A 22319-nucleotide genomic window follows, 5' to 3' on the forward strand; every position below is an offset into this window, starting at 1 on the left:
CTTCAACTCCCATCACTTACTGGTGTTCTGTTTCAGATCTAGTTAGGACACTGTACTACAGCATTTCTCTCTTCTCTTAACTGATACAGCATTCAAAAGACGTCGTCTGTCTGAATTGTTTCTTCAGAGAATCAGTCAGCTTCAAATAGGTGTTCGTATTTCCGAAGGAGATATCTTGAATTGTGATCGAGTCCAGGGATGTAAGACATTCCGCAGCCCCTGGTGAAATATCTGTGAGAAGCGATTCTAATTTGATAAAACTATTTTACATCTTTAGGTTTGGTTAAACATTTATGCCCTTTTTTTTTATTAAGTTCTAAGCAGAACGTTGCCCACTGTGTTAACTTAAAATTAAATCTTCTAAAATTGGACATTTTCAAGCTTCACCGCTGCTGCAGCATTGCAGGTCATTGGTCAGGATGAGGGAGAGGCTCCAAAATTTTCTACTTTGCATGCTGGGCAATGTGTTCACTGACTAAGATGTTACCTGGATTATAATTACCACACCAACACCCACTATAAGAGGAGAATAGGAGCTTCAGATATACATCTACATATATACTCCGCTAGCCACCAAGCAGTGTATGGCAGAGAGCACTATTCGCACCAAAGTCCTATCTCCCCCCCCCCCCCCCTTTCTGTTCCACTTGCTGATCGCGTGAGGGGAAAAAACAAGTGAACGCTTCAGTAGGAGCTCTAATTTCCCTGTCTTTGAAAGGTGATCATTGTGTGATTTGAAGTTGGTGGTAACAATATATGCCCTACATCCTCAGCAAAGATCAGATTTTGCAATTTGGAGAGCAGTCCCTTCTGTTTAGCGCGTCATCTACCTGCAAGTGTGTCCACCTTCAAACTTTCTATGAGATTTTTAACACTCTCACAATGGCAAAATGTACCAGTCACAAATCTTGCAGCTCTTCTTTGGACCTTCTCAATCTCTTAAACCAGATCCAACTGGTAAGGGTCCCATATAGATGTACAATATTCTAATACTGGACAAAATAAAGATTGTAAGCAATTTCCTTTGTTGAAGGACTACGTCGCTTCAGGATGCTACCAATAATCCACAATTTAGAGTTCCCCTTACCCGTTACTTGTGTAACCTGATCGTTCCATTTGAGATCATTTCGAAAGTCACACCCAGATACTTGACGGATGTTACCACTTGCAAAGACATTTATTTTGTACTCTTACATTAATTGGGATTTTCGTTTTGTTATACGCAGTAGGTTACATTTACTAATATTGAGAAATAACTGCCAGTCATTACACCAGGTACTTACTGCGTGTTACTATTTTCTTGTAGACTACAGCATCATTGGCAAATAGTCTACTGCCGCTGTCAATACCATCAACCAGATCGGTTATGTAAATCGTAAAAAGCTGTGGATCTATTATGCTGCCCTGGAGAACATGATGTTATGCTTGTTTCTGTTGGAAGTTTCCCCATTCAGGACGACATACTGCTCTCTGTTCGTTAGAAAACTTTCTATCCAACCGTATATGTCATCGGATAGACCATAAGCACCTTCGTTTTGGACAAAGTGACAGTGCGGAACCGAGCCAAATGACTTTCGAAAGTCGAAGAATGTGGCATCAACCTGGGAACCGGTATCTAGAGCCTGTTGTGTATCATGCACAAATAGGGTCAACTGTGTCTCGCATGACCAGTTTCCTAAAGCCATGCTGGTTTATGCAGATGAGCTTCTCAGACTCTGCAAAGGTCATTATGTCTTAACACAAAGTATGTTCCATGATATTACAACAACTCTATGTCAAAGAAATTGGCCAGTAATTAAGTGCATCCGATTTCCTACCCTTTTTACAAATTGCTATGACCTGGGCCTTCTTCCAGTCACATGGAACTTTTCGCCTTTCCAACGATTTCTGGCAGATGATGGATATGAATGGTGTTATGTTTGTAGCATAGTCAGGTATTAGTATCAGCCCAGTCTGTTGAGGCCATTCTTCGAGATCGTCTGCATTCTTATTCATCTCCCAGTAACTGCAAGATGTGCTATGACATTTGAAGTCACCTGTGCTCAGCTTGATATTGAAAATTAGGGTATTCCACGAACTTGAACTCTCACATTTGGTGATTTATAAACTGATGTCAACATCCCAGCCATTTCCTTTATTTTGGGTCTAGAGTTCTGTGGTGCTCCTGTATTAGTAAAATGTCCAAGATGTTCAACTGCAAGTGCCAGACAATTTAACTTCTTTATCACATGGCAGGCCTTCAATATTAACTGATATTTCTATGAGAGTTGGCTTTCAAAAATTAATGTTTACAGTAGATTAGCTTAACCAAATTCGAACTACAGATCACCCACTGAGATCGAAAATGTCACAGCAACTTACAGATTGGGTCAGATTATAAGAAGGCTCTGGAAATATAATATGTACCTGGATTGTGGTGTGACATCATCAGAGGCAGCAGGCGGTGACGGAAGTCTTTCTACTTCGACCTTTGGTTCTGCTTTGATGGCAGCTTCCAGAACACTCGGTAGCCTCTGCGGCTGTGGAGTTGGGGGTGGTGTCGGTTCACGCACTTGTGGTGCTGGAGGTGGTGGTGGGGGTGGTGATGGAGGTGGCAGCCCTAAGATGGGCGACGGTGATCGCGAAGTAACCACTTGTAAGTGTGCAACAGCAGCTGCCGTTTCCTGGAGATCCTGGATAGTTGCACCAATAACAGGGACACTGCCACTGCCACTGGTGACCACCTGCACAGAACAATACCAGTGTCACTCCATTTTATCACCAGACATATTAAAATAAATTTTTCTCGACCACAAAGTTAGCACTATTTCACAAGACAGACGTATCTGCACTTGTTGTGCCAAAACTCATAACATTAGTAGTTGCTGCAGACTGTCAGTCAGCTTACAGTTTTATAAGTAAAAATCAACAACATAACTTTCTATATAATTTAGTATATTTAAATTTTAATGACAGGATGGAATTCCATGTGTTCTGAAACAAGCTGATAAGACAATAGGTACACAAAACCTCTCCGTCTACTCCAGCGTCTTGGGTTGTCAGCAGCATGTACTACAAAAGCATGTATACCTCCAATATTCAGTAGGAAATATGACCATAGGCAATCAGTGAGTGAGTGCAGAGGAGGAGATTAGTGTTTAACGTCCCGTCAACAATGAGGTCATTAGAGACTGAGCACAAGCTCGGGTTAGGGAAGAGTGAGGAAGGAAATCGGCCATGCCCTTTCAAAGGAGTCATCCCGGCATTTGCCTGAAACGATTTAGGGAAATCACGGAAAACCTAAATCAGGATGGCTGGAGACGGAATTGAACCGCCATCGTCCCAAATACGAGTCCAGTGTGCTAACCACTGCGCCACCTCGCTCGGTCATCAGTGAGTGTTTCTGCCACTTTGTCAATCTCTTCATCAATTTTTCATCATGGTGGGTACTGGGTAGAAGTAAAACATTTTTCCTGCTCTTAGGAGTAACTGATACACGAGTACAACATTTTCTGAATGCAAATTTGAACCCTATGGATGCTTACTTGGTTTCGTGAATTCAAGTGACAATGCCATTAACTGACCTGTCCCTAGCAAAACAATCTGACATACAGTAACACCAGAATAATAAGAAACTGCTAGAGAAATAAGTATAATTGGCTATAATGGCTCCCTTTTACTTTCCCCGGGCATCAAAAATGCAAATCATATCAACTGCTGCTGCTTGTGCAGGATAGTGACTCCACTGTTCTTGATTATTTCACAACTGCTGCTCTAAACAAAACAAAACAAAGGAGTAACACAGTACTGCTACCAACAGGAAGGTACTCAGGTCATGTGATTCCTAGGTCCAAAGAGATGAAAAGATAGGGAATAAATAGATTCGTGGGGAATGACCATGCGAATACTGCAGAGTTAAAGATACTGTTTGGACTGTACTGCGAAGGGTGAAATTCACTGGATGACAAAATACCATATAAAGATGAAAATAACAGGTTTCACACAATTTAACAATGATATTCTGTGTAATGTTTCTGGTAATTATCTACTGACCTGGTGAGGGGTGGGAGATTCATGATGATAGTGAAGAGTAACTTGATGCGAGAGATCCCTCAATTGTTTGGGATACAACTGACTTTCCAGTGCGCGGACCTGGTCCTCTAGACGCATTCGAAGTTTACGCTCTCTATCCAAAGAGAGCCTCAGTTCTATGAGGTCGCGCTCGCGACTTGCTTCGGCTGCCGAAACGGCGGCTCCTCCGGGGACTGGTGCTGGCTCTGGAGACATGCTACCGATGCCTTCATCTGATGACTCACTGACAACGACCATACCTGTAGATAAAATGAGAAGGTATTGTAGAGAAAGACATGCTTTGGAAATACAGTTACCTAAAATACTGTTTATTGAAAAAATCTTTTTAGGATACATGTTTCTTACATTTTATCCATTAAGTAATTACTTAATTATTTACTAAACGAATGAACACTATTTTTAAATGATTCTAGACACAACAATTACCTACTGATGATTATGATTAGAAGAAGAAGAGAAGAAGAAGAAGAAGAAGGGACTTAACATCTGAGGTCATCAGTCCCGTAGAACTTAGAACTACTTAAATCTAACTAACCTAAGGACATCGCACACATCAATGCCCGAGGCAGGATTCGAACCTGCGACCATAGCGGTCAAGCAGTTCCAGACTGAAGCGCCCAGAACCGTTCAGCCACACTGGCTGCCCTCCAACCCGTCTACATCAAGTTCTGTCAACTTTAATTCTAGAGTATTACAATACCAACCAAAGTTATACTCACTCGATTCAATTTTCCTGCGCTTGACTGATGCAGTTTGCTCATGCTGACCCTCCTGCCTATTCAGTAACCTTTTCAGGTGACAATTCTGTGACAGAAGGCTAGTTTTTTCCTGTTCTAATTGGTATATGTACTCTGCTGTCTGCTGAAGGATGGCAGCCTAGAAAAATGATAAAAAAGGTCATAAATTTATGGATCACAGAAAATAGGAATATTTACAACAGTACCTTTTTCACGGGCGGTAAAAATTTCAGAAAGTTAATTCAATTGCTTTTTAACCTCAAGTCCAATACACCAGTATGAAAAATATAACATTAAAACGATATACATGAAATAGAATAGTATCAGAACTGATTAGGAGGTAGTCCACAGTACTTCACAACACGAAGTTCACACTATATGGATGACAGATGCATTCTGTGGCTGTCTGTAGTTGTATGCCAGATTTTTGTTTACCACTAAATGGCAAGCATGTTTGTGCTCAATTTAAACACTTTTTTTTATTATGGTCTTTTTTTTAACTGTAACTCATAAATTAATTTACAAACCCTTGAAAACCAACCGACTTTTTTGGATCTGTGACACTTCATAGTAATTCTCCTCAGACATCAGATTTTGTTTAATTACTTTTAACATCAGATGACTACCTGACAGTGTGTAACAAAGGCTACGTTGTGGAACATCGTCACTTCCCTATTTCGTTCTTACCAGTCACATACGTTTGTACAAAGAGTTATTGATGGAAAACACCCGTGTGGGCTTGAATCTCTCTAATTTTATCTTCATGGTCAAGATATATGTAGGATGAAGCAACAAATTGGTTAACTCTTCTAGGAACATTTACTCTCAGAATTTTAAAGTAGACCATACTATGAGGCAGATAGCGTCTCTTGCAGCATCTGCCACAGGAATTTAATGACCATCTCGGTGTTGCTTTCGTTCTTACTTAATGAACCTGTAACAAAATGTGCTGTTGCTCGTTCGATCTTCTCTATTCCTTCTAGCACTCTTGCCTGGTACGGATGCAAGACCGATGAGCAATATTCAAGTAATGGTCAAATGAGTTTTCTAAGCCACTTCCCTTGTCGATGGGTTGCACTTCGTGAGGATTCTTCATTTTATGCGGTTGTTCCACTTTAAATCAGACCCCATTAATATTCGTACAGATATGGGAGTAACTACTGCCACCGACTGTTCTGTAATCGTGTAATCATACACAGGGTTTTGTTACACCAGTCTGTTAGCCTTCTTAAACTTTAAGACAACATGATGTGTTGAGGAGAATATTCTTAGTACATATAGGGACGATGTGTACGTGCGTCAGGTTGTGCCCCCGGGGTACAGCTGTCGTAAGAGGTCGCAGCTGCACTCGCTGTAGAGGCAGGTGGCTGCTTCCCCCTCCCCCCCACCACCTTCTTGCCTTTGGCACCAGGTGTGAATCTCTTCTTCACTAAAGCCGCCCCCCCCCCCCCCCAACGGTTCTGTTATACATTTATTCCAGATCGTCGGGACTATTAGATGTATGTTTCGAGCACTCCAAACTGTCGACATCGCATTCGTTCTTGCCAATGAATAAAAAATGAATAGATTTTAAAATGTTATTAAATGATAAAACGAGAGATGTTTTTGTTTGGTTGGCCCCTTTAGTCTCGCCATCGAATAGTTTTACCCGTTCGGTTACTAAAACCAGAGAGGCAATGGATCCACTATCGTGATGACTTGTGACAGGCACGATTTGAAGCGCATGGGTGGAAACCGTAACCACAGCTTCATACCGGATTATCGCTGTGAATGAAGCAAATACAGAAAAGCTATTTTCGTAGTCTTCAACTTTCTTGATATCTTGTATTTCGGCTTAGTCCGAGTCTTCGTGTCTCTACATCGACGCAACGGGTGTTCGAGGCTGTTGAGGAACCAGATACCTGTCCTGGGGTTCAGGCTTGCGAGGGTCGAACCGCAGCCTTCCGCCAGCTTCAGTTGCACGCCGGACCTTGTAGGGCGACCGCGTCACATACACGGCGACGCAGCGCTCCTGTGACCGCACGCACGCACGCACAGTCTGCAGCTCAATGGCTACGGTCGTATAAACGAAGAAAACGTCATATGAGATTCAGAAACGACGTGTTTTTCAGAAACTACACATCCCAGTAGGTTTAAACCTTATCACACCTAAGTTTGTTACCTGAACAGTGGAAGAGAAGTTGACACCGTACGGGCATTGAGAAATTAAACGGGGTGGTCCTGTAAATAGGCACACAACAAACGACTTTACCTGGACACACGCTGTACTGTCAACATTGTGCGGCATTCACTAAACTTATGAACCTTTTACAACAAAGCTGCCGCGTATTTCGAGTACAACCATAAACCATTAGTAGCCGTTATCGGTCGAATATCATGGGTGGGTGTTAAGGGAGTAGTCAACGAGGAAACGCAAGACGGGTTTCACATCTCTTGTGAACGTAACAGTTTATGGTCTCAATTATCGTCGCTCTTATAGTGTAACTCATTTTTTAATTATATTCAGGCTTTATGTTCAATTGAAGTAACGCGGTATGCGGCAGCGAATCCATATAGGACACACTTTTAACGCGACTTTTAACGGTGCACCTGTAAATCTAGGAGATTTGAAATCGCCCTCTAATTCTGCATGAAAACTACAGCAGAAAGCAGTATCGCGCATGTGCGTTGCGCTTTAAGTATCTGACATGTATCACTACGTGGTAAAGGTCTACATTCAGTGTCTTGGGAATTTCCAACTATATTTCGGCACAAAATTCAGAAAAGTGTGCGCCGTATTTGATAATCATTCCGCCCTCCGGGAAAGACACACCTCTCAGCAAGGCAGCGGCGGCCCTTGTCAGAAGAACTCTGCGCACCGCCGTTACGACTGAGTGACAAGCCGCGGGTCACAAAGCCGGCTGCGCCCCACCCTTCAGAGGGCAGCGAAAAAAATACGGGCCGCGCGCCGTAGCGGCAGGTCAGGGAGGCCGGGCACAGCAACTCATTCACGCCGGCGACGCTCGGCTCGACACGGCTGTCCGGCCGCACCCGCACCCCACGCCCACACCCGGCCGAGGCAGTCACGAGATTTTTTCCAACGCAAGAATCGAGCGCACGCGTTGCAAAGTAACGCAATGATCTCCTCCGTGGCAACCAAAATGCGTTCGGAAAACATCGATTACGTGAAACCCAACTCGCACTTTTTTCACGCGACTTACTAAATACTCTGGATCGAGGCAGGTCAGTTAGATGCAGTAGTACTATATTTCCGAAAGGAATCAGCACCACATCCTCGCCATATGCAAACATACGATCGTAGAGGTCGTCAAGTGGAATTTGTAGCTGAATTGAGGATATTTTAGTAGGGAGGGTGCAGCACGATATCTTGGATGAATGTCAACAGATGACGCTATCTCGGGTTTGCCCCACGGAAGTGTGTTAGGACCCTTGCTGTTCATGTTGTATGTTAATGACCTTGTAGACAATATTAACAGTAACCTCAGACTTTCTGCAGATGATGCAGTTATCTACAACGAAGCAGTCAGATCTTGGTAAGATTTCGAAGTGGTGCAATGATCACCAGCTTGCGTCTTTAAATGTTTGAAAATGTCAAACTGTACACTTCACAAAAAAGTAGCATCCTACGAATATAACATTAGCTAAGTCTAACTTGGAATCTCTAAACTCGTACAAATACTTGGACATAACACTTCGTAGGGGCATTAATTGGAATGATCACATAGGCTCAATCTTTGGTAAAGCAACTTGCAGACTTCGGTTTGATAGAATGCTGAGGAAATGCCGTCACTCGAAGGAGATTCGTTATAAATCACTCGTCCGGCCCCTCCTAGCTTACTCTTCGAGTGTGTGGGGACTCTTACAAAATAAGGGAATATATAACTTATACGGAGAAGAGCTGCACGAATGGTCAACAAATATGTCTGACCGGTGGGGTCCCATGACGCTTGCGGTAGTTCATTGCTGATACATTCACTGCTTTTTTTTTTTTTTTTGTAATTACAGAGGGCAGCTAAGTCCTATGTGAAGGTCACCACAAGTGCCACAAAATTGTATATATAAGCTGATATGGCTCTGGATATGAAAATTCTCTGTGCCAGTTAATCAATCTGCACTGAATGCACACTAAAAAATGGACCTTTGCAGCATTTGGAGAACATTATGCAACTGATTTTGTGCGTAGGTTTGACACTGTAGCCGAAATGAACGCTCACACAAAAAATACAATTATTTTATAGAAAGCATTCCGTGACTGCACCAAAAAGGGCATTATAAAATACGTGTCTCGAATTAAAATAGTGTTACACAGTCACTTTCGATTTTTCTCGTGTGGGGGGCGGATTGAGGGCAGCGTGGCTCCTTGTGCTGCTTCACAGTACGCATTAATTTAGTCCAATGAGGAGTGGTTCAGTGACTGGACGTTAATTATGCTTTGTGCTGCGTATTCCATACAGTGAAGTGAGAAGTACAGCCCATCCTCCCCCACCCCAGTACGTGGCTCGGCGAAATGAGCCGTCGTCACAGATAATCACTGGCTGCTTACTGCTCGAGGGGGACGTAAAATTACTACTGTCCAAAACGGCAATGCTGCAAGGTAGACTGCTTGATACGCACATTCGCGAGGCAGTCGACACTTGACCAATAACTAAACCATGCTGCTCCACTTGTTGGTTCCTCATATTCAGACACACTCAGTTATTCGCTACTGGATTCAATTACTAACCTAGTGTGCACTGTGACTCCCACTTACCCTCAGGATTCACAACGGCAATGGAGCGTTAGGCAACTCTTCTGTACACCGACTACAATCAGCATCGTGACTAAGCTTACTGTAGCATATCTGCTGTTAATTTGGGATGTAAGTGTATGACTTATCAGACTCAAATGACCAAAGATTCTGAACGTAGCACAGCATTTTCCCAACGTTTCCAGCTCTGATTTTGTGTTCGTGTGCAATGGAGATATCTTGGTGTGTAAGACTTTGTAAATTATATTTAGACAACGTGGACCTGACGTTTTATTGAGTTTGGAGTTAACATAGAAAACCACTGGCTCTCGTCCTAGTCACATCCCTCAGAACACCCCAACTGTTTATCACTATGTTATGGTGAATTAAAAAAAAATATTTGGAGCGAAAATGTGATGGAAAATGCTTCTGGCTTTGTTGCCTTATTTGGTTAGAATATATTCTACGCACTTGCTGTTCCGGCTGTATGGCGTCTTTTGAAAGGATCATCTTGTACGAAAAGTACTGTGGCCCTGCCAAATGGACAAGTGATCTGATGGCAGACCTCTCCCTTCATATGTTTGGGAATTTTGTGTTCGGTAATAAAAACGGAGTTAATTTTTTTTTAAAAAATCAGGTATCATCCTGTTTAAAAGGGCATAACAGACATCCGTTTTACATGCAGAGCACGGCGCGGGCGATAAGGCGGCACGCGCTCCTGTTGCTGGTGGAATAATTCAGTAACGGTATTATATGGAAACAAAACAATGTATTTCGGTACTACACCAGGAATTTTGAGCGTGACGATCTGCACTGAGTCGTAAATATATTAGCAGAAGTTACTCATGACACTCAACGCGCCCGGCACAATTTAACCACCTATTGTGGGAAGGTATACGGCTGGCGCGTGTTTCCGCGCTATCGTAATCCACACAGCGCATCCTAGTGGAACTGCAGCCTCACGGCCACTGCTGCCAACCGCACCACCTGACACTTGCCCGCCGCGGCGGGCTGGCGCGCCAAGGTCACGGGCACTATTGATAACGGCGGGGAGGCGGTCGTTGGCGGCGTTACGCAACGGCCACCAGCGGCGGCACGGCGCACCCAAACAGCAAACTGCGACGGCGGCTTGCCTCTGCTATCCTGGGCCCTGCCGCCGCTCCTAATAATAGCACGCGCACTTCCCGTCGGCTGGCTCCTAGGGGCTCGGCCCCTTTCACGCGCCTTACTGCGGCGCCCACGCAGACGTGGTACTGTTAAGTCTCGAATGTTTTTATATCTCTGAGAAACTGCCAACGGAATAATTTTCTTTGTTAGGCCTCCACTCTTTTGTTATATCGATTCACGTTTCCTACAACCGATCAGTTCTGAACGGTAACAAACCATCATTCAAGTCTGCTCATTCACATCGCAAACAAAAAGAGAATCTATTTTAATTTATTCTTCGAGTGAAAGTATAGCAGACAACGAAAATGTTTTGCGTAATAGGAGCCTATTTATAATGAGAAAAATTTACATTTTGCTTCATTATAATGATTCGAGAGGTAAAATGGAGTAGAAGAAATAGACATGAGAACACAGATGTACAACATTTAACAGTTAACAAAGTAACTGGCAAACTTTTACAATATACATTGAACATGAGCAGCTCGGTAGGGAGCAACTAGTGTGGGGGGGCACGGAGAACTTCACCCAGTAGAAGGAAGGGCGAGACTAATATTGCCATATTTTATACAAATAATTTGGCCAGTCTTTAGCCATGTTATGCCACAAGCACTAAATTTTATACGCGACATAGCAACTTCTTATATTCCAGAAACTTTATGTTAACCATTGTGTGTAGCGTGTAAGAATTCTGTAATAATAAAAACTGTGCTCCACATTCCAGGGGTAGGAGGGTGGGGCCAAACTTAAACTTTTTTAAAATTAGTCTCTGCTGGCAGGCTAGCACAAAAAGCCAATTACACTTATTTACTTTTTCGTTTTTTCCTTCACTTCTGTCCGCAACTGGTTCCTCTCACTCTTAGCTGACTTTGGGTAACATCCGTCAACTTTTTTCATCCGGAGACATGATGCCAATGCGACTCATCAAGACAGGCGTATAGCCGACAACACTAATACTCAAATTTTACCACCTGTCGTCTTCCTAATAGAAGCTTACCAAATTTTACCTCCATAAGTCCCTGCCTGGTCTCTCTCTCACCCTCACCCTACTTCAGTCAATTTCACTACCATATAATGTGAATTGTTGCTCGTAATTACATTTCTATTGGCTCTGAGAAAAAAACAATGATTAAAATTCAAACATCCTGATGATCGACCAGTCAAGCAAGTGACAAGTACTTAACGCAAGGCTGCGTACTCTTTTCAGATTTACCGAATTTTTTCATCGCTAACATTGAAACGTTGATGCGAGAAATAAAAAATAATAATTTCCGCAAGGACCTTGCATGAACACAGGACGTTAACTTACCGAAGATGGGGAAAACTATCTCGCCTTCGTTGGAATGTTTTTTTCCTTGCATTTTTAATTCTGTTTCTTAAAACTAGGTTAGTGCACGTAACATCCGACTTCTAAAATGAGCTACTATTACTGCACCTGTCTAAAAGTATGGACTTATTTTTAACGCGGGAGCCTAATGCAGTTTGACGAACGGTGACTTTCCCTGGACAACGGATTGGCGAGGTCTGACGATGTCAGCCTATTTTACGTTGGATATAACAATAAACGGACAAAAACGCTCATCGATTAGGGAAAAAAACCAGTTCACATGCACTAGGAGCATAGCAGTAGCAAGGAAATTAAATCCACACAGCTTCTGTGCAGAAATGAGACAGTGATGCAACTTTGCTGAAATAATCAGACTACTTTCAGAGGAAACGGACGCTGCGCTCCTTTCCCACGCGGCAATCCCGGCGCGCACAGCTGTGCTACACGCCCGGTCCGACTCGGCGCCGGAACACAGCGTGGCGGCCGCCCGCTGCTGGATGCGATGTGGCAACGGCGGCGCGGCGCCAGGTGAAGGAACTAACGTCCTTCTGCGGCCGTCCCGTCCCGTCCCTTCCCTTCCCTTGCCTTGCCGTCGCTTCGCGTCGCGCTACACTGCAGTCGCCCGACACCGCAGCCGTTGCACCGCCCAAACGCTACCAACGAGGGAGGTCGAACGTTTGCCGTTCTGTGAGTGCATCCTCCTGCGAGCACGCTAGGTGCTGCAACTAGAGCGAGAGTTAAATGGCACCCAACTTCAATCGCGAGGGAGTTTCACCACAGAGAGGCACCCTCCCTCCCAATTTTTCAAATGAAACAATATTTTATTCTGTATCCCTACCACACATGACTAACTGCAGGTGTGATTTAAACTGGTGTTCCTGAAGGTAGCTATGAAACGAGCTGCGCTTTCAATCTGACAATTCAAACTCTTACTCTCTCTCTGGTCATTTGTAGTAGTACATGATAGATTATCTTGCGACGGGACTTACTTTTAAGAATGATAAACATCGAATAACGCGCTTAACGGACAGAAATTCGGCAGAATACTCTATTTCCTAGACTGCTACGGTCGTAGGTTCGAATCCTGCCTCGGGCATGGATGTGCGTGATGTTTTTAGGTTAGTTAGGTTTAAGTAGTTCTAAGTTCTAGGGAACTGATGACCTCAGATTTTAAGTCCCATAGTGCTCAGAGCCATTTGAACCACCTATTTCCTAGGTACACTTGAAATGAAAGACGCTCTTGAATGTCGGTTGGGGTAACTGATTACATACCGGTGTGGGAATAACTAATGCTGGCAACCTCAGACTACACACAGCCCTCTCACTGACTGTATTAATCACTTTATTTATTTATGTACAGCAATTATTGTAAGAGAGTACAAAGTTATATCCGGCAAACGTTGATGCAAGGAAGTGCCTTTGCCAAAGTAAAGCGCACATACACACGTGAATACACAATTTCTCGGGCCTGTTTAACATGGGTAAGTGCACGATGCAGTTGTGCCGTACTCGGCTCGTACTCCGCTAGTAGTCGCGCCACGGTAGTGACGTCAGGCGCCGGGTCGATGGGCGCCACGAGTGACGTCACGGCGCGGGCCACGCCTAGGCCACCGCGACGGGCACCTGCACCCGTATCGCCGGCCGTTATCGCCTGCGCATCCGAATAGCGGCCAGCGCCGAAACACCGCGGAGAGGGGAGAAAACATTTCCTGAATAATAATACAAACATATGTACTACGCCAGCGTCAGGGTTTCTAGCAGGAACTTGTTTCTAGTGCACAAAAGAACTGTGTCTAAGTGTGGCCCAGGCATACGAGTTTTGACACAACTGGTGACCAGTTATTACGTGTAGACGTAGCAAACGACTGAAGATACTTAACTCTCCTGTTGCGTTCCTGACAGTAGTTCAACCAGTGAAGAAACGCCCACAGATATTAGATGTCTCCTCACTAGCTCTGGTACATTATTTAATCATAGCGCTAGCCCATACTCAGAAGACGCGTCTCGATCAATATAAGCAGTACCATACTGCTGTACTGTCTGCGAATAGTTATCTGCGCGACGCTTAGCTGTCGATTAACAAAGAAGTTTAATATAATAGGACCGGCACTGGTGTAAATTAATCTTTAGTAAGGGCTTCAAATAATTTGTGCACATATAGCGCTAATGTGTAAATTTTACAGCCAGAGGGAAGATAATAAGCCTTTTTCAGGCGACGTCAGCTGATCATCTCGATATTTGGGCGGGGGGGAGGGTGGGGGTGGGGTGGGGGTGGGGTGGGGGGTGCAAAACAGACCTTAACGTCGACAATGCATTTCCTATTACCCGAAGGTCTAAAGTATGTGCAAGGTAGTAAATTCAGTTTCATGCAAATATATAATGGCACCAAGGAGTTAACTACAGAAGTAGCATTAATATATTAATGCCTTTCACCTTATGGCTGTCTGTGGAGCTGAGTAAATGCTGTTTACGTTTTGTCAGACGTGTTCCGCCTCTATAAATAAAAAAAAACATTACTATTTAATAGCAACTTTTAACTGTCAGAACAACATTAAAGAGGAGGGTGGTTTTCGATTAAAAAGCAACCCCCCTCCCCAGTACACAACGAATGCTTTTTCTTTTTCAACATTAATACTGAAACTATCAAGTTACATGAAGATTTAAAGAGTCACTCGGATAAGACTCCTATTAGAAGTAGAGTATACGCCATTGTAGTAGGGATGGGCAGGTTACAGCGTGACTGTTAGGAATAACAAGTTAAATATTAATAGTTATCGTAGAAGGTTGTCAGTATCTGGCTCCTATTTCAGTGACAATAAAACCTGTGCGCCGTCCGTTTCCGTTTTAAAGCATTCATACTGTCATTGAAGTCACATATTTCGTTCTCCTCAACAATACTATAATAGCGAAATCTACCCGTGTGCGTGAGTTACTGGAGTTACACGAAGTACATTTTTGAAATAAAAATAAAACTATACTTTTCTTAGAAATTTTCTTATACGAAAAGCTGTACTTCAGTCACTTTTCTACACGATTCCACCAGTATTTAACGTGTTTATGTTTGTTTGTATCTCAAATGGGTCCTCCGATTGAGAATCCCACGGATTGTGAAATACGCTGCTGAAATTTACAGTCAGATCAGTGAAGTGTGTAGAGAAAACATGAGCGATTGGATGGTGTGGGAATTGGCTGTACGAATGTGCATCACTAGGAACGAAGTCGACGGCCTTCAGTCATTACTGACGATTTGTTGCAGGAAGTTGATGTTGAAATGGAATACGCTTTACGATTACGACGTTATGTGGTGAGTTTCCCCAAGTATCAAGATATATGTGCTTTATGCAATTGTTGCCGAATCAGGCGGCAGATTTCAACTACGATGGTATCCAATGGGAGGTTGTGATGTCATATTCAGTATACTAATTCTAACAACTACGCTATATTTATAGGTGTGTGAACTACATCTTCAGTCACATGATATAAAGTGAAATCAATGTTCTGCTGACAACAATACAAGTTTTCACTGACACCTTAGACCGTCCTCAAATGAAGAAAGGTTAGTTTCTTAGTTTGTGGGTGATCGTATGTGACATTGGTAATTTGCTTGTATCATGACCTCTCACTTTTACGCACCATATTGTTGCTATTAGTCAATATTAGCAGGGAAGTTTAATACTATTTGTAATCTTCCGGAAGCAATTCACACTGACGCTTGGCAATCGTACGTATCTGCATCATAATCGAGTACAGAACATGGTTAGGATCGTAAGAAACGCTTGGAGAACTCAGTTTCAAAAAATGGTGTACGATATGAGAGTTCAAACTATATTTTGAGCACTGTCTTCATGTGACCTGACAGGAATAACGAAATGTGGAACATATTACGAGAGACTTGTTCATAATAATAAAACCAATCAGTATCTTGCTTGAAAGACACCCTGTACCCATATGCCTTATGCCATTTAGTTATCAATAATGAGTTACGTGCGTTAACGTTTATCATATGCAAATGAAGAAAGTGGGACGTACAGATTATTCAGTTTCAGACTGACACTTCGAAGTCATACTACTGTGGAAAAATCTGATTCCCAAAAATGACAGACTACAATGGATGAACAAACTGATTAGTATCCATACGGTGTACGTATAAAAACTGTAAATACTACAAAGCTTTTCTGATTGCAGAAACTAATTCGATAGAGAGTACCAGTCTTTCTAAACATTTTAGAGATGGTGGTAGCTTATATTATACCTCGAGTGAACTGCTTGCGGAAGAAGAAACGTTATTGCTGTGACAAACATATTGTTGTAGCAAAGCAAGCTAAATGATTCAGCAATGTGTAAACAACCACAGTGTAAGATTTACACTCAAGCATAGTTTATACTGCTATCAACAGATTAATGAACAATTTTACAAATTACGTGAATTGTGCTTTGCAAATAAAAATAAGCAAAGTTCAAAAATGGTTCAAATGGCTCTGAGCAGTATGGGACTCAACATCTGAGGTCATCAGTCCCCTAGAACTTATAACTAATTAAATTTAACTAGCCTAAGGACATCACACACATATATTCCCGAGGCAGGATTCGAACCTGCGACCGTAGCGTTTCCAGATTGAATCGTCTAGAACCGCTCGGCCACAACGGCCGGCAAGCAAAGTTCTTCGTAAAATAACAATTTAAGTAATAGAACACCAAATTTTGCTAGTATGGTTTTTAATGGGCTATAGCATAAAAGCAGTTTCATGAAACAAGATTTTTTCGAGTTCAGCACCTGAAAGGTTTAACTATGACTTGAAACAAAGGTCGCATGTATTGTTACATGATACATAGGCAGTTACAGGCGCGCGGTGGTATGTACGTAATTTTTTTCTCTCTTCAGTTATAAACAATGGCGCAAAATACCGGGTGATCAAAAAGTCGGTATAAATTTGAAAACTTAATAAACCACGGAGTAATGTAGACAGAAGGGTAAAAATGGACACTCATGCTTGCAATGACATGGGGTTTTATTTAAAAAAAGTTCGCAAAATGTACGACTGATATCTTGCGCGGGGCGTTTGGTGATGATCGTGTACTCAGCCGCCACTTTCGTCATGCTTGGCCTCCCAGGTCCCCAGACCTTTGGGGTTTCCTGAAGTCTTAAGTGTATCGTGATCGACATCTGTAAGGATGCTGAAAGACAACATCCGACGGCAATGCCTCACCATAACTCCGGACATGCTTTACAGTGTTGTTAACATTATTCCTCGACTACAGCTATTGTTGAGGAATGATGGTTGATATATTGAGCATTTCATGTAAAGAACATCATCTTTGCTTTGTCTTACTTTGTTATGCTAATTATTGCTATTCTGACCAGATGAAGCGCCATCTGAAGGGACATTTTTTGAACTTTTGTATTTTTTTTGTTCTAATAAAACCGCATGTCATTCAAAGCATGTGTGTCAATTTGTACATCTCTATCTACATTATTCCGTGATTTATTCAGTTTTCAAATTCATACTGACTTTTTGATCACCCGGTATGTTAACGAAAATTAACTATAACTGCCATAACTAATACAGAAAAATAACATTTTAGCCCGTCCCTATATCATAACAACGCCTATTTGTTACGGAGATTTCATCAAGTTTACAGTTTCATCACGTAGATATGGGAGTAGTTCAGGAGCCGCGACAGTTCTTCCCCCGTCAACATACACGCGCACGCTCGGAGCAGCAGTCCATTGCTCGCCGTGTAGTAACTCGGTCGTGTTCGGCTCGGCTCGGAACGAACCGGCCCATTCACTGCAGCAAACGGCGGCAGGCTGTTCCCACCGACGACCCGCGCCCCCTTCCTACACACCAGCCGCTACTTGGACTCGAGGGGAAGCTGACAGTCGGCGGGAACGGCGAGAAGCTATTTTTGGCTCTTGCTGCGCCAACATGCCGCCTCCTTACTCAGAACAGCTGCGGACGATCTCTCTCTTTCTCTCTCTCTCTCTCTCTGAGAGCTTTGTGATAGAGATCACTACAACACAGAAATGATTAGCATTAGTAGTTCCCTCCACAGACATGGTGGCAACGTCGAGCTTCTGGAATTCTGAAACAGAACGCCAAGGGCGATTACTGCCACTTGCTGGGAAGTAATACACACGATCACGAATCAGCACCGCTCGAGCATTGAGATAAGATTAATTACGGTCGATATAAAATGCAAGATGATTTCTTTTTGTATCCGACCAAAGCTACTCTACGCCCTGCTCTGGGGCGAAACGAAAAAATAGAAAACGTTCGGAAAATCCGTTGTATATATAGAACAAACAAGTCTTTTTAGTAACTGAGAAATAAAATACTTCGTGGCAGTACGGTTTTATAACTGTCTGTTAAGGCTTCTGAAACAGGAGTATAATTTTTAACAAACCTGAGAGAACTTACGAACACAAACGTTGCTTGGTGTCAAAAGCCACAGAAGAATTAATTTTACTATTCAAAATTCTCCTAAAATTGAAGTCGGCGTGGCGCATTACAATCTCTGCGTGAAATTTAACGACGAAGATCTATTTCCACAAGACAAAACATTGCGTATTCTGTACAATATGGTCACAGCCGTTTGGAAATTTAATTAAAAGCGCTATCAGGCGAATAGAATACGTTCATTAGGTGAAAATGTCTTGTGGCAACAACTGAAGCTCCAGTAATCGTCAATCTTTTCGACAAGAGAATATGTGACGTGGATCATAATGTCCTTTGGCAGCAGGAAGAGACTGGGAGTAGCCAATACTATCATCACACTACTTCGTCATAAAACGGCGTAATGTAAACCAAATGCAGCAGATCAACAGCAACAGGGTGATACCTACGTAATACCCTCTCTAAAAGAACACTGGTATGACTTGGGCATTTCACCCCAAGAATAAATGTGAGAATAATAGCTGAGGATACGGGTTGGGATGAAAAATTGGAAAGTAAATTTAGAGTATCGACAACGATGAGCTCTCGCCACTCAATTCAACATTACGTATACGTCTATGACGCACCGGATTACATTAGTTCTTAACTGGTCGCTTTAAAGTACGAAACTATTCGTGGCTTCGTATCAGCTTACACGCCGGCAATCAGAGCGTGAAAGTTCGCAGAGGTGGCGCGTCGTATCTATTTGTGCATCTGTCACGTGACCGTCTGGCAGGGCAGGGTGTGCGCGCGCAACATCCGACGCTCAGCTGGCGTGACGTCAGAGCAAACATGGCGCGCGCGTGGCTCGCCCTTCAATGGAAGGATGTATACGAAAACACGTTGCGTAACGACCGCGTGCCCTATAGCCATATAGACACAGTATTTGCAGGACAACTAGAGCGGCACTCGTGGTTACCAAGCCAGACTGCTTCCACTACGACCGTGATAAGTTTTGCATAATCTAACAAGAGCTGCTAACCCGCAGCAGTGCTCACAGCAAAACTGCGCCTATTTGACACACACACACATATATATATATATATATGTGTGTGTGTGTGTGTGACGAACAACGAGAGGACCCCAACAGTTAACGATACACAGCAATCAGGAGCAGCTCCATGCTACTGTTTTCAACGCACAGAGCACATCAGTTTACCGTACGAAAGCACTAGTTGGCACCGTTGCTTTAAAAAGTCAAGCTAGAAGCAACGATTTCCTTGTGTTTCATATTACGTAAGAAACTTGAAACATTACACAAAAAATATTAGGAGTTGCGTCACAGTCTAAAAAAAAGAAAAAAAGAAAAGGCAGAGAAAGATATATAAAAAGGACTGTACGGGGACCGTAGCTAGAGGTTCAGAGCGTACGAGCGAGGCAGCGGCAGCACGGCTCAGACAGCAGCGCCGCCACCGGCCGTCGCCAGCAGCTGCGTTTCGCGCGCTGCCTGGCAGCCCCCTCCCCACCCGTCTGGCTCGAGGCACACGGGACAGCGAGCGCTTGGCGCGCCATAGGCTCAGGAATGCGAACCGCCGCCGGCGATGAGTACTACCAACCTTAGGCCACCACGTGGGCGCTCGACAACCGGCTCAGCTCTTTGGAACTACAATATATCACGCAATTAAACCGAGAACCTGCTAAAACGATTGCTGCTACTAGTGTCTACACGACACAGTCGCAATTGCAACGTTATGCTTCCGCGATATTTGATCGTCCATTCGCAGTTACACAAATAGTAGAAAAGTTTGAAATAATTAAGTACTTAAGGAGCATTACACTGTAGGAAATACTGCAACAAGCCACAAGCGACTGGTTGCAGAACTTCCCACAGAGTAATTTACGTTAACAGTTGCGATGTTCACTAACCAAAATGGATAAATTAACTTACAACACGCATACGTCTACCACTATCTGTTTCTTCTAACCACTTGTGCAAGTAACAAAACCGTTGACAATTACACACCCGTTTCAAGAAAATAATGTTACAATATTCGTAAACTTGAGGCGGTATTTAGTCGTTGCATTGTCAGAAATGCGAAAGTAAGACCTTATGACAGGTGGTCCGCACTTCAATCTACAATCCCAACGAACTACGATACAATATTGTGCATCTAAGACGAGTACCGATTATAGCTGTTTTCGTGGTTGCTGCGGTGGACTCAGTGACTTGCAATGGACCGAATGCATTAAGCGGAACCCTTAATTCGTATTCATTATTTCTTGTTTTCACTGCTGTCAGAAGACGTTAAGTTCGACGCCACTCCCCGAACTGTCTTGTTGAGCCAATAGCACAACCGCTGCAGATCTCCAACCCAGTCGGGCGCACAGCTACGCAGCTGACTGGCATCAATGGCGCCCAGTGTGGGAACGCCAGTGTCGCAATGCCCAGCCTGACGTCAGGCCAGCTACAGCTGACCACTCGGCCGTTACATAACGGCTTCCGCCCAGAATCATACCATGGACCACCGAATGGAGGTGGTGCGCGGTTATGTCACGCCTACAGTTTTATACCAATTCTGGCCTTCAGTATATTATCTGCAGGGATTTTATCGCAAACTAACTCTGTCTCCCAAGCAATTATTTTCTTGTTGTCAACATCGCCTTAACGCCTGTTGTCACTAGCTTTCACATCTCTCCCAAATTCACTTTCTATTTGTCCATGTCGACGGATATATCCTGCAAAGTGATGAGATTTCGTCAAGGAGGATTATTCGACTCATTACCACTCTTGCAAGAATGAAAGCAAGATTAGACATTACGTCCCGTCGTAAGTGTCTGGGGAAATCATGGAAAACTATAGTCCGAACGACTGTACAGAGATTTTAACCATCGTTCTCCCGAATGCGAGTCCCGCGCTGACACTCCGTCACCTCGCTCGGTACCATTCTTTGAATCTCCTTTTGTCGTACATGTTGAAGTTGCTTGGAATACGTAATTAATATAAATCTACAGTTCTACACTACAGGAAAAGGAAAATATCTTCGCGACGGTTACCGTCATACAACTACGCTTCCCCCAGAGAATCCGACAGTTCATCGCTTCCGCAAAATATTGATGTAATGAATGTTGCATTGAAAACCAGGGACGCCAGTTTTTCCTCGTGGAAATTTGAAACTACAGTATTATCAGTAGCAGTATGAAAAATTGACACTGAGAAGAGACTAAACAGTAAGAGAAGCTATAAATTGTAACAAATGTATAAATTCGTAGACAAACTTGCGCTCTGTAAGGAGATTGCTAAAGAGGCGTGTACACACAATTACCAACACCTCACTGTCAGCTATTTATGAGGAAAGCACTCAAATGTAAATTTTACGTTTTTCGACAATTACCAACAATCACCCGCTGCCGGATCTACAGGTATTACAAGTTAAGTCACCCAACGTGTTTTCTTCTGTCTGTATGTGAAGGCTAGCCCCCAGGAACTGCTGTAGGAATTTTGTTACTATTTTCTCTAATGGACTGAATCACCAGGGAGATTTGTGTAAACAGTGTGTCCCATGAAGAATGGCCAGTATTCACGGGTCCTAAACAGCATAACTTAAAGAGCCCATTTTTACAAGACTTTTTCCTTGTTTTGGTCCATAATACTACCTCCGAATGTATGTAACGTCAAGACTTAGCAGTAGAAGTCATTTCTTCCACAGTATCGAAGATTAAGTGCGCCCAGCTCTCAAGATATGCAATTTAAAACCATATTTATTAGACTTTTTGCTCTGAAGATCGTTCCTGTCGTATTCTTGACTATTCTTCCTGGGACACCATGTCTAATTTATAATTACTACACTAGACAACCGTTGCGGGAGAAGATGGCGCAGGTTGTTAGTCACATATACAAGAATGATGGAATACATGTCTAA

The 22319-nt window shown here is 43.2% G+C and overlaps 1 protein-coding gene across 2 annotated transcripts in view; it reads right to left on the reverse strand.

The window, feature by feature from the left end:
- Positions 1 to 22319, reverse strand: part of LOC126278349 (transcription factor AP-4) — an 80052-nt gene that overhangs the window by 6190 nt on the left and 51543 nt on the right. For both annotated transcript variants that reach the window (XM_049978392.1, XM_049978393.1), the window contains exons 3-5: positions 4791 to 4947; positions 4033 to 4310; positions 2407 to 2723 (exon numbers count right to left, since the gene is read on the reverse strand). In XM_049978392.1, the coding sequence (XP_049834349.1) occupies positions 2407 to 2723; positions 4033 to 4310; positions 4791 to 4947 (752 nt within the window). The remainder of the gene's footprint in view (positions 1 to 2406; positions 2724 to 4032; positions 4311 to 4790; positions 4948 to 22319) is intronic.

The sequence above is a fragment of the Schistocerca gregaria genome, chromosome 6 (genome assembly GCF_023897955.1).
Source record: "Schistocerca gregaria isolate iqSchGreg1 chromosome 6, iqSchGreg1.2, whole genome shotgun sequence".
Taxonomy (NCBI): domain Eukaryota; kingdom Metazoa; phylum Arthropoda; class Insecta; order Orthoptera; family Acrididae; genus Schistocerca; species Schistocerca gregaria.